At 36.2% G+C, this 13558-nt stretch overlaps 1 protein-coding gene across 1 annotated transcript in view; it reads right to left on the reverse strand.

The window, feature by feature from the left end:
* Positions 1-1481: 1481 nt before the first annotated feature.
* LOC309819477 (TLC domain-containing protein 4-like) overlaps positions 1482-13558 on the reverse strand; it is a 64448-nt gene continuing 52371 nt past the window's right edge. The window contains exon 7 of the mRNA XM_082649639.1: positions 1482-7452. Within this exon, the coding sequence (XP_082505765.1) occupies positions 7134-7452 (319 nt within the window). The 3' untranslated portion in view covers positions 1482-7133. The remainder of the gene's footprint in view (positions 7453-13558) is intronic.

Genomic DNA, 13558 nt, shown 5'->3' on the forward strand with positions numbered 1-13558 from the left:
GCGCACACACACACACACACACACAAAATATCCCTAAATATAAACACATACATATAGAAAGGCATCTAAAATGAATAATGTACATATTTTATCTTAATATAGAAAAGACATTAAAATTCTTATACCACGTATAGGAATTTCACTATATTCATTTTTCTTGATAAGTTCATGTCACCCAATGCAGTGGACACGTACATAGCATTTTCTTATTCTTCCTATTCTCTGAAGTCCTTTCTCCTTCCTTTCCTGTGTCATTCTTTCCAAATTTTCATCTGTCCTTGAACTTTATCCTCAGCAGAAATGCAGCCCACCATTACTGACGTTTCCTTTCTCCCTACAAGTCACCTTCTTTGAAAGTTCTGCTCAGGTAATTTCTGGAGTGGTATAACCAAAGATTTGGGGAAAATAATAAAACTAGATGTGGCAGTAAAATTTAGCTGGGGGTAGATGAAAAGAGGAAGGGGCTGTTTAGCCAGGGCATGGAGGACCTAGGAGCACTGTGCCAGAAGCAACAATGGGCTCATTGGGCAGAAGGGGGTACACAGGCCATAGGTGAAGAGCCTAATTTTGTGGGAGCATCCAGGAACATCTGTCAGATGATCAGTTACTCACATGAGCGAAAGTTGCAAATCTGCCATCATCACTTATTTTGTATATGTTTAAGGACAATCAAAAGGGAGGAAAAGCAGTATGCAGGCTTTGATGAAGACTGGAAAATAGGAGAATAAAGGGTGTCTCATCTTTGAGACAGCCTGAGGTAGGGGAGAGAGCGCCCATTTCCACTTGCTTAGAGGACTTCTGAATCCTTGGAATTTTACCTGTGACCTGCCTCCACTGACAGCTGTGACTGCTATTTTAATTTTGAAATTCAGCTGTTCCTTTGCCAGTCCTGACACAGCATTTTAGGCATGTTCTGAAGCATGACTCATGCTACTCTCCAAAGGCCAAACCACTTCAGTATTCTATTCAATTAGCGCTCTGCTTCCTGATCTACTGGATAGTCTCAGACCAAGATGCAACATTAAGACCACAGGCAATTTGGGAAAGTAGGAATTCCAGCCAAGACATTTGGGAAAAACACTAAAGACCACAGGAGAGGCCTAAGGGACAAAGGGAAGGAGATTAAAAACATAATTGCCAAAGTCTTACTCAATCTAAAGGAGCCTATTGATTAGATAGCACCATTCCTTCCCTTAATAAGCAGGACTAAAATGTTTGCTGTGCCTTCTGATTTGCTACAAGGCTGGGGCCTCGGGGGAGGGGGGGGGAAGGGAGGAAAGGAGGGAGGGAAGTGGGTAAACAAGCTCTACAAGCATCATGAAGAGTGAATATTAACGTTAGGATTCAGATGCTAGGAGAGATGATTGGATGTGAGAAAAGTAATTTTTATCACCCATTAATTATTATTCAAGCGTACACCTTGTAGACTCAAACTTTTGCACTAAATAATTGTGATTTTATTTTTTTCACAAAATACAAAGCTTTGCACCACATTATTAGTAGTGTTCTAACACAAGAAAATCCCAATGTTTTCATTGGGGGGTGGGTTTGGAGTGATTTATATATAGGATATTGATTTTATACATTCTTAAAATAATAAAATTGTCATGACAAAGTAATGCCAACCTTGTATAACATGCAGATTATTGCTTAGAACTTGCATATACTTTAAAATGGCACACATACAAAGTATACAAACATTTCAAAATTTTAAGGGAAATACCTAAAGATGTCCACTAACCCCTCCAAAGCACCACCAGAAACAAAACAAGAATACTAAGTTGCTATTTTAATATCTGATAAATCTGAGTAACACTGATTTGTAAATTACCAAGTCTTACATTCTGTAAATAAATTTCTTCAGCCTTATGGAAGTACATTAGAAGGTGTGTTCTCAAAGGTAATAAATGTATTTTGAAAGACTTCTAAAATCTTTGACAATTAAATATTAATGTGATATATTCTCAGAGAAAAATTGTGTATCACTATAGCTGTCACATTTACTTCAGGTTTCAAGTAACTTTTTCAAATTAAATCTATGTCTAAAAGTTATCATTACAAAATCAAATAATTACCCCCAAATCTCATAACTCATCCCAGTTACAAGTTAGTAAGAGTATTATCTGTGCAAAAATTCCTTGAGTAAAAAGTAGACATAATCGTATTAGAAGCAAACCAAGCAAGAAACAGAAAAATATAGGGCATATTTTATTTACAGTTATATTTTTATGCTTCATTAACCAAGGAGTGGCAAATACCTTAATGCACACTTAATTACAGAAAGAATTACATAAAGATATAAAGGAAAAAACATACAGATAATAATTAACGAGTTTTCAGCCAGAGGTATTTATATAGTTGAGATTTAGAATTTTTTTTTTTTTGGTCTTAAATATCGGGCCTGATTTCAAAACTGTCTACTGCTTACAGGGAATCAGTGTAAACATTTTCAATGCAAACAAACCAATCTTTAGCTTCACTGCCACCCAAAATATCTTCCAAAGAAAGGTATGACCTTATCAAAGCTAACAGAGATAGTTAAGAGGTCTGGGCTAAAAAGGGACAGGGCTCAAATCCTTGGGTGTTGTACTTTGGAAAACACCCTGAGTAATCCACTCGCTATAAGCTTGTTTTTAAAAGAAACAGGACCATAACTGAGTTTGCTTGATGAACGAGGACTCAGTAATGCTGCCACAGGCCAGCACACCCTCCTCATAACACACAGCTACCTCGGTTCCTCCTCTGCCTGTCAGAGGGTCTGAGGAAGAACATTTAGATAGTTTACATGCTTGCAATGAATCCCCAGCTGAAACATGTTATAAAGCTCTTATTGCTAAGCCAGTTTAAGAAAGAGACTACAGGTGTTTCTCAATAAAACCATAACATTATAAGCTTTGCTTGGTGTTGTAAATAAGTATTATTAAATGTTAAGTGGCTTCCTATAGCCTCTTAATAAATTATGGTTTGTTCACTACTGAAACTTACTGCAATGTTTTTGGGGGTTTTTTTTCAATGAAAGAACACACTTGTGAACTTTTAAATTTGCCACAATAGACTGGCAAGCTTACAGGTATGGGGAGGTCTCAAAAGTTGACATAGAAAGGTGTTAGTATAAAGGAGGGAGGTGCTGATGAAGTCTTTAGGGTATTAGGAGGAAGAGATGGAAGGCTCAAGGGATTCAGAGAGAAAACTTCTGGATTGAAGGAGGAGCATCATGGCTCTTAAGGGCAAATCAGTCATGCTGTCTCCTCCAACCCCAGGTCCTGCTGGCTTTTCCTTGTTCTCACACATATCACACGTGTTTTTCAAGTCAGGATTCACTTTCAGTAGGTTTAGTGTGTCTATTGTCAACCTGCTGTGGTTAAGGCTGGGAAGGTGTGTGTGTGTGCCCCAGGCCTCTCAGCACAGGAGGGGTCTCGCTGCTGTGCTGGTTTGTACCTGTTGAGACATACTGTACCACACTTCTGATAAAATTATACCAGTTTGCTTCTTATGGAATCCAAAACACATAAATACATAGTCTTCTATGAAGTATAACTGATGATGTCAACAATGACATGGAATTTTCAATTTCATCCAACAGATTAAACCACTTAAAGCCAATTCAAATGTATATTTACATATTTGGAGTGAAGAGTAACCTAGAAACTGAAATTTGTTCAAACACTTATTTTAATAGTGTCTTTTGGAACATGTTTATTTTCCTTAAAAATGAAGCAGAACAAACATGAATATTACAACACATTTTTCCCCTGTATATCTCCATGAGAAGAATATTTCTAAATACATGATAAAAACTGGTGTAACCAACAGTAAAGGGAAGAACCATTCTCCAAATGCCCAATGCACCTCAGAGAAAGCATACAATTTAAAAATTGATACTTTTAGCAAAATTTTGATTTGAGTCAAATAGGTTATTAAAATTTAGAAAAGAATTTGATTCAAACACCTATAAACTAGGTAGTTTCTAAAACTAGTCCTTTACAACAGTACTGGGTCATCCACAGTATATCAGTCACTCTTAGGAATGGTGAGGACATTATTTCTCTTAACATACGGCTAATCCATGAAATACCAAAACGAACAGTTGGAATAAAAATTACATTTCAACTTACTATGATGTATCAAGACAATTTAAGCAGGAGTTCATTTCTTTGCATTCAGATATAACTCCATATTGTTTTAAGTAAATGCAAATAATATTCATTAAAAAGATTTTAGGCACAATAATGCAGACGTTATAAACTAAAGCTCATAATTTCTAAATTCTCCCAAATAAAATATCTAATGCAGTTTATGATCTTGCATGTTATTTGTTGATTTTCATTTATTTTCAAAATTTTGTAAGAATTTTTATTTTCTAGAGTACTACACGTTCAGAGAACATCTTTATAGTTACAGGTTGTCACTGATCTTTTTCTACAAAAATAGAGTTGCTTAAAAATTTATACCAATTTGCTTTCATTTTCTATAAATATTTTAAGTTGTTAAATATCAGAATGCCTAATAGAATCATTTAAATTAATCCATGTAGTCAAAATATTTAATACGTAAAATGTGTAGCAAAAGTTTGTCATTTAATAAATGAAAAAATTCATCATTTAACAAATGAAATGTTCTGTCTTTAACTACTTGTATCTTACGTAGGTGGATACAATCACAGAACAGCAAAGTATAGCTCCTGTAAAGATCTGACTTCAAGTAGCATGGCAGCTTGCAGTGTCTTTTTCATTTCATGTCTGTTTTGTGAGGAAATGCATAGAAACTACTTTTGGATATTAAATCTGGATATTAAATTAACTATCGTGCAGCCAGCTTAAAATAAGAATTGCTGACTAAGGGAATAACAAACTTTAGTTCAACACATTGATATTTTAATTACACTTACTTAGTGAGGGGTTATACTGCAGAAAGGTGCTGTTGGTGAAAGTAAAAATGAAGTTTTAAGCATGAAATAACTATAAAAATGGAAATTGCTATATTGAAACTCACTAATATATAGCTTTATATTGTCTTCCTTTTTTTTTTTTTGCGGTACGCGGGCCTCTCACTGTTATGGCCTCTCCCGTTGCGGAGCACAGGCTCCGGATGCACAGGCTCAGAGGCCATGGCTTATGGGCCCAGCCGCTCCGCGGCATGTGGGATCTTCCCGGACCGGGGCACGAACCCGTGTCCCCTGCATCGGCAGGCGGACTCTCAACCACTGCGCCACCAGGGAAGCCCTATATTGTCTTCCTTTTGATGGTGGGTTTAAAATCTGTGTTCAGAAGCTACAGAAATATCCAAAGTCAAAAATATTTCAAGTTCTGTTTCTTCCTAAAGGAATGAATTTCCAAAATAGTTTTCTAATATAAATGTTTTCCTTTTAAAAAGCCATTTTTCTTGCAAAAGAGCAAGAAAAGAACAAGATAAAGCCACGTGCTTTCCTACCCCTGCTAAACAACCAATACCTGTTTAAGTGCCTATGTGTAGAAGGCACTAAATTTAGTAACAAATTATCAATGTAATATTAGCAGATTTAAAAACAAACACCTATATTTTATATTAATTTAATTAAGTCTTTCAAAAATAAGTGTACCTGGTATAAGCCAATCAATTTCAATTTTTCATTTAGTTACTGACCGAGATCTCAATTACCTTCTTCAAATGTTCTACAATGTATCAGGCCCCATCTGCATGGGACAGCCAAATCAATCAAATCACATCAAATCAGAAGTCCTGAAATATCCAGCTAGCCTCCCTTCATCATCATAACATGGACAATAAGAGTAAGTCACACATTCTCCTTCAAACGGAATGAATTAGATCTTCTGGTTTGGGTTCAACTAAATTCTAGTATTTACCGCTGATTAATTTTTTTCCTTAGGTAAGGATGATCATTAAAGTACTTGAGAAAAATAAATAAAGGCAATAATAGCTAACTATATAATTCTATATTTGGGTTGTAAGGACCAAAGCAAACACAAACATACCCACAAACAGAAAAAATAAGTCACCAGTCATTTATCCTCAGATAAAGCAATAATATTGATAATCAGAATGCTTGGATTAAATTATCTATTGTTTTCCTATCCTTTAGGAAAGACACAAATTCAAAGCACTCAAAGTGCTGGTTAAGCAAAAGCATGGGTGTAAATTGTGAGTAAAACATGAATACTGATTTTGTTTTGTAGTCTTGGTCTCATCAAGAAGAGGCCTACCTTAGGAGCATGATAAATACATATTGCATGAGATTTTGGTGCTGATGTTGGGTTCTGAACTCAGGGGAGGTTTTGCAAATAGAAATAATATATTTTTCATAGAAAAAGTGCAAGGGACGCAGATAGAGACAGCAGTGTTAACGCTTTTTTCTTAATGATTCCTCCTATTAGCCCAAATAGTCATCTAGAACATGCATGTTTAGGAGGAAGAATTCATCTCTTAAGGAGCTCTATTAGATTGGTCTTAAGCTTTACTACAAAAGAAAAAAGCAATAATTTGAAAAAATGTTTAAAATAGAAATAATAAAGTGATGTCAGAAAAATCTGAAAATGCAAGAAATATTTCCCATAAGTTAACTAATTAAAGATTCCCCAAATAAGCAAAATACTTCATTATTAGTAGATGACAGCATATCTAAATGAAAAAGACATCACTTCTAATAGCCTAAGAAAAAGAACATTTCAACAATTTGGAAATTAAACACTACGCAGGTACTGACAGCCATAGTAAGAAATGAGTGCAATACAACAAAATGTGGAGAGCTATCTACAGATTTTAAAGCGTTCCCATTCTTTCAGCAAAATCGGTGACATAAAACCAAGTGCACCAAATTAGCAAAGTCATGTTTTCACAGAGAAAAATACCAATGCTGGTTAACAGGTTTCTAAAAAGATTCACCACCATATTTATACATTTTTATTTAAACCTTTAAGATTTTATCCATGCTTATAATGCCGAAGAATATCAGAAAATAAATCTTCAGATAAAAACTAAATTTTAGTTTCTCTTTTCTAACGGTTAGGAAAAAAAGGACATTGAAACCGAGAATAACAAGTATAATTAATAAAGAAGCACAAGAACATGCCAAGAATTCAACCTATCAGAAGATATAATGTGGGTAATCACGAAGTATGCTTATCAACAGCCCACTTTTAGTCAAGTTTTCCATTCTGAAGACTCTTTTTGGCTTTCTCTTGTCTTATGAGAGAGATGACTTTGATGCACCCCTTTGAAATTTTGATCATCCACATGACATTCATTACATCCAAAACAACACAAGTAGAGATCCAGGAACACTGAATTAAAAATCCAAGCCTCAGGTAGGCTTCCGTTCCTAACACAGAGTAAATGTAGCCATAAAAAGGAGGTATGGAGGCAATCCGCACTATGAAGAACACCACAGTCATGAGTATTCCATTGATGACATTAGCCTTGGAAAACTTAGGATACTTCAGAGCCTCAAAGAACCACCTGGGAAAAAAATTAAAGAAACATCACATTTATTCTGCATCTCTGAGGATTAACAATTTCTAGTTTTTCATTTTTAAAACTCAGAACACCCCCCTAAGATTTATGTGGCAAGACAAAAGGCCTAGAATGGTCAACATAATACTGAAAAAGAATAAAGCTGATAGATTAACTTTCAAGACCTACTATAAAGCTACAATAATCAAGACAGCATGGCATTGGTAAAAGAACAGACAGACAGGCCAATGGAACAGAATAGAGAGCCCATAGACAGACCCACACAAATATACTCAACTGACTTTTGATAATGGTGTAAAGGTAATTCAGTGGAGAAAAAACACTCTTTTTAACAAACAGTGCTGGAACAATCAGACATCCATATGCAGCAAAATAAACCTAGGCAGAGACCTCACATCTTACACAAAAATTACCTTGAAATGGACCACAGACTTAAAAGTAAAATGCAAAACTGTAAAACTTCTAGAAAAAAAACAGGAAAAAATCTGCATGATCTTGGGTTTGATGATAGTATTTTAGATATAATACCAAAAGCACAATCCATAGAAGAAAATATAAGTTGGACTTCGCTAAAATTAAAAACTTGCTCTGTGAGAGGCACTGTCAAAAGAAAATGAAAAGACATCCAAACCCTGGGAGAGACTGTTTACTGAATACATATATGATAAAGTACTTATATCCAAAATATATAAAGAACTCTTAAAGCTCAGCAATAAAGAAACAACCTAATTAAAACATGGGGAAAAGATCTTAAACACCTCATCAGAGAAGATAAACAAAAGGAAAAAAAGCATACAAAAAGATATTAAAAATCATTTGTCATTAGCAAAATGTAAATTAAAACAATGACATGCTTCTACATATCTATTAGAATGACTACAATCTACAAATCTGACAATACCAATTGCTGGCAAAGATGTGGAACAATAGGAACACTCATTCATTGTTGGTGGGGATGCAAAATGGTGAAGCCACTTCAAAAGACAGCATTGCAGTTATAATGCTAAACATATTCATAGCACACAATCCAACAATCACACTTCTAGGTATTTTTTCAATTGATTTAAAAATATATGTCCACACAAAAACCTGCATGCAAGTGTTTACACCAGCCGTATTCATAACTGCCCCAAACTAGAAGCAACCAAAATGTTATAGGTTGCTTCATAATGTTATTCACAATGTAGTACGTGAATGGATAAACAAATTGTGGTATGTACATACAATTAAATGCTATTCAGCGATAAAAAAGAACAAACTATCAATTCATGTAACACCATGGGTGAATCTTAAATGCATACTGATAAATCAAAGAAGCCAATCTGAAAAATGCTACCTACTGTAGGCTTCCATTTATATGACATTCTGGAAAAAGCAAAACTATAAAGACAAAAAAACAGATCAGCGGCTGCCAGAGGTTCAGGGAGAGCAGGAGAGGGTAGAATAGGTGAAACACAGGCAATATTTTAGGGTAGTGAAACAATTTTGTATGATACTGTAGTGGGGGATATATGACATTATGCATTTGTCAAAACCCACGGAACAGATGAAGAGTGTATGCAAATTTTTAAAAAATCAATAGGAGGTTGGGGCATGCCAGGCAGAATGTAGCCTGTGACAAAAGAATCTAACTGCATTCCAAATACATGACATAACCTCACTGGAGGGAGTGGGGTAAAAATAGGTGACCTAAGTAACTTTGAAAATGAATTAAGACTGTAAGACTAAAGACAAAAGAAACTGTACATAGGCACTTTGCTCTAGCTGGTAAAATTGTTATCTCATGGGGGAAGAGGTTAACAACTCCGAAACCATTATACATGTATACTGGTATTTAACAAATAAGTAAATTTGTCTGATGGTGAAGTGGGAACCAGATTTCTCATTGTGGGACTGGAAGGTTACAGATAATTGAGTGCAAAAGATTAGATTGATCCACATGATACTGGATTAGAGCTGGAAACTTCAGTATAAACTCATGCTTAGTTTAATACATATATACAGATGGACATATATAGAAATAATTATAGATATGTGTGTATACACAGGTTAGTACATTTCCAAGTTGTCAGCTGGGAGGGCATAGAAACAATGATGCCCCAGTAGCAATGAGCACACCCAGGGCCCATATTTTGGTTTCTAATACCATTGTCCAATAAAAGAAAACAAGACTCCTTGAGAAATGGCTGATTCTAGCACTGGGACAGAGAATATACAATATAAATCTAGAGTATTTTTTTAGTATCAGAAAATAAAGAAGTGCTCCAAAAAAGATGATGAAGTTATGTCAAAGGGACACAGAAGACGACTGAAAGAGCTCCCAATGGCAAAAGTTGTAACAATTTGAACAAAATAAGTAATGTAGTATTGGATCCAAACTCAAAGTATAAAATAAATATTCGTGAAGCCATGGTAATATAAATGAATGAATGAGTGAATGAATAGGGGAAAAAAGGTAAATATCCTGTACAGAATAATTGCAAATAAGTTATGTAGATATTGCACCCTCAAAGAGGTGAAGCATAACTCCCCACTCTTCAAGGGGGGACTTCGTTACAGAGTTCAGTATAGATGGCAGGTGGGGTGGAAACAGTTAACTTTAAAATTGAGAACTCTTACAAACCCTGCCTCAGCCAGGTGAACAAGGTAAACAACAGTGACAATCCATGTTTATGCAGGTAGTCCTGATATCATGTGATGAGAGCGGCACTTTACTTCTGTGGTCTTCCTCCAAAAACCCCATAACCTCAGTCTAATCATGAGAAAAACATCAGACAAACCCAAATTGAGAAATATTCTACGAAACAGCTGACCAGGACTCCTCAAAACTGACAAGGTCATCAAAAACAACGGAAGTCTGAGAAACTATCACAACCAGGAGTCTGAGACGTGACAACTAAATCCAATGTAGTATCCCGGATGGGATCCTGGGGCAGAAAAAGGACATTAGGTAAAAACTGAGGAAATCTGAAAATACTATGGCCTTTAGTTAATAATAATGTATCAATATTTGTTCATTAATTATGACAAATGTACCATACAAATGTAAATATTAACAATAGGAGAATCTGAGTGTGGGGTATATGGGAACCCTTTGAATCATCCTTGAAACTTTTCTAGAAGTCTAAAATTATTCTTAAAAAGCTTATTTAAAAAAAATTTAGTATTTGCTGTATTCTACTTTTTCCTCCTCAAAAAAAACTATCTTGCCTAATGTTACCTCATTATATTTTAGAGGTTAAGTTGTAAATGTAGTAAAATGTATCCATGTATCTTAATATTCAGTTTGACAGAATTAGTCATGACTAAGCTAGAAACTGCTCAACTTCAGAAACTAAAAATTAACTGTTAAAAAAAACTTAAAATATTTTTCAGAGATATTAAAGTATCAAACAGAAATAATTTGTAGGATAAGACGGGTATTACAATTTATAAGTATGTGTAGGGTGAAAAGAGAAGGGCTAAATTATTCAACGCAGTTAAAAACAAACTATTTAGAGAGTAATGCTCAAATTAATAAAATAATATCACAAATAGGAAAAATGTCACTAAAGAAGTAACGTCAACATCTTTTGCTCTATCCAGATCTCCTATCCTCCAGACTTCTCTACTCCAAAGATTTCCCCTCTGACCCTCAGCCATTCCTTTCTTTGACTACATGGTGGCCTTGGGTTTAATCAGAAATGCTATACCTCAAATAACCCATCCCCTTCTAAGCACAACTCGTAGTACCCCATATTTCTCTTTACCCAATTCCACCTAAATCTCTTTTTTGACCTCCACTCCCAAATCCCTCACTACCAGCCTTTAATTCACTTCCTTTCCTACCTACCAGAACTCAGTTACCTTCAGAACACACATCGGCACCCTCAGTTCTCTTGCCCCTTCATCCATCACACTCACGCTGCCTATCCCCAGCTTCTCATCAGGCCAGCTTTCCTTAGGCAGAGTATAGAGGGAAGGTGGGTACTGTATTCTGCAGTCAGAAGGCCCAGGTTCAAACCTGCTTCTGCCACTTAGCAGCTGTGTGGTCTTACCTCTCTGTTATTGACCTCTATGTCTCAGTTTGATCCCTACAAAATGGGGATAATGATAGCACCTCCCTTATACCATGAAGCTGTTTTGACACATAAGAACTCCCCTGTACTAGGAGCTCAATTAATAGCTATTATTACTCACTAATATTGATATTAACATAAATAGCACAAATGTAACTTAAAGAGCTCTGAATTTCAACTGAATTCTCAAATTTGCTTGGCATTCCTTTTACTTAACTCCACATTCTCCATAGAATTGCTCCTCAACCTCTGTCTCACAAATCAAGTCACTTCCCTTCCTTATTCACTTCTACTTCTCAATTCCATCAGAGGAACTGGCCTCTTCTACTACTAAGGTATTTGAGTCCATCAAATGAATTCCTCAAACTCTGACCCCAAGGCCTCAAATCTTCTTTTCAAGCACCTTTTTCTCTATATTCAGATGAAGAGGTTTCTCTCCAAGGCCAATTGCTTCTGTACCCATGCTCTGTGACTTTAGGCGATCAATTATCCCCTTTCCCTTGCTCCATCCAGTTCCCCATGTATAGGTTGATTCTTTCTTCTCTCTTACCAACATGCCCGATTCTTTCTAATCCAAAAAATCTCTCCTTCTGTTTTTCTTCCCTATTAAACTCTTAAAAAGAGAAGTCAACAGTGTATTCACAGACATTCTGGCTATACTTCACAATCCAGTACAATATGATTGCATTCCCCTACAAAAGAAATTGATCACCAGTGGCATCCCCATAACCAAGACAGTGGATTCATCTCAGCCTTCATCCCAGGTGACCTTTCTATAGCATACGACACTGCCAACCATCATACTTGCTTTCTCCTCTCCTGATACTGTTTTCTCTTGATTCCCTACCTATACTTTTTCAGTCTCCGTTTCCTCTGCCTGTCCCTTAAATATTTGTGCTTCCCAGGCACACTCCCTTCCATATGCTCTATCACGGCCATTTTATACATTCCCATGGGCTTAAAGGGGTTCAGAACAAGCTTCCCAAAATGTGCCACTTTGGCATGCAGAATATTTTGAGCTGAAAGCAACTAAGACCCAGCAGACTCAAGAAAAACTCCTACATCTCCCTGAATTACCTGAAACAATTTAGATAGGTGTCCTGGCCCACAAAGAGCTATTACCAAGAGATAACTTTTTATCTGAATGATCTATCTGTATGGCAGGACAAACATCTAATTTCCAAACATCTGCTCTTCTTCTCGTCCTGTGAATCACCCTCCTACGTGCAGCCCCTATCCCACTCCTTAGCTCAAGACGGCGTATGAGCCTCTACTGCCCGGCTTGTCCTTGGGTCTCATTGTCCTGTGGGACTCTCACATATATGTAATTAAATGTTTTTCTTCTGTTAACCTGCCTTATGTCAAACTGATTATTAGACTCACCAAAGAACCTTGATGAGTAGAGGAAAAATTCTTCCTCCTCGAAGGCTCAAACACCCTGACAGAAATCTCTGGTTTCAAGTCCTCTCTTAAGTTCTACTTGTGGTTCCATATTTCTCATTTATTGCTAGGTGTCTCTTACCTAGATGACTGCAATAACCCAACTGGTCTCCCTTAACTCTACATTTCTAGCCTTTTCTCTTCGATGCCACAAGTCCTACATTACATTTAGCCTAGACTACTTCCTGTTCTCCGGCACTTTATGCATTTTCCAAATTTTTCGTTGTCTGGAAAGGTGATTATCTAAAAATCTAGACTTTAAGAACTTGTGCTTTGGCTTTACTGTACAATCACTGCATTTATCTTCGGCCAACTTTCCCATGTGACTGGTGCCTGATCTTTAAGCCAGTCTCTTTCAAAGGAAATAACTCACATATTAATTCAAGTTGAAATAATATTTATATAATTGTCCTTATCTTTCTCTCTCATGTCAGAAGGACTACTTATTTTATTGGAATCTACCTCTTCTTACCTAATGAGAACACCCCTTCATTCCAACAAATAAAGGCTAACAGTTTGGGAATATATGTGTTGATGCCGAGAGGGAGAGGAGCAGAAGAAAGCAAGAAGACATGCAGGTGGGATGGAAGGAG

Source organism: Grampus griseus (assembly GCF_964374135.1).
Source record: "Grampus griseus genome assembly, chromosome: 1".
Classification (NCBI taxonomy): domain Eukaryota; kingdom Metazoa; phylum Chordata; class Mammalia; order Artiodactyla; family Delphinidae; genus Grampus; species Grampus griseus.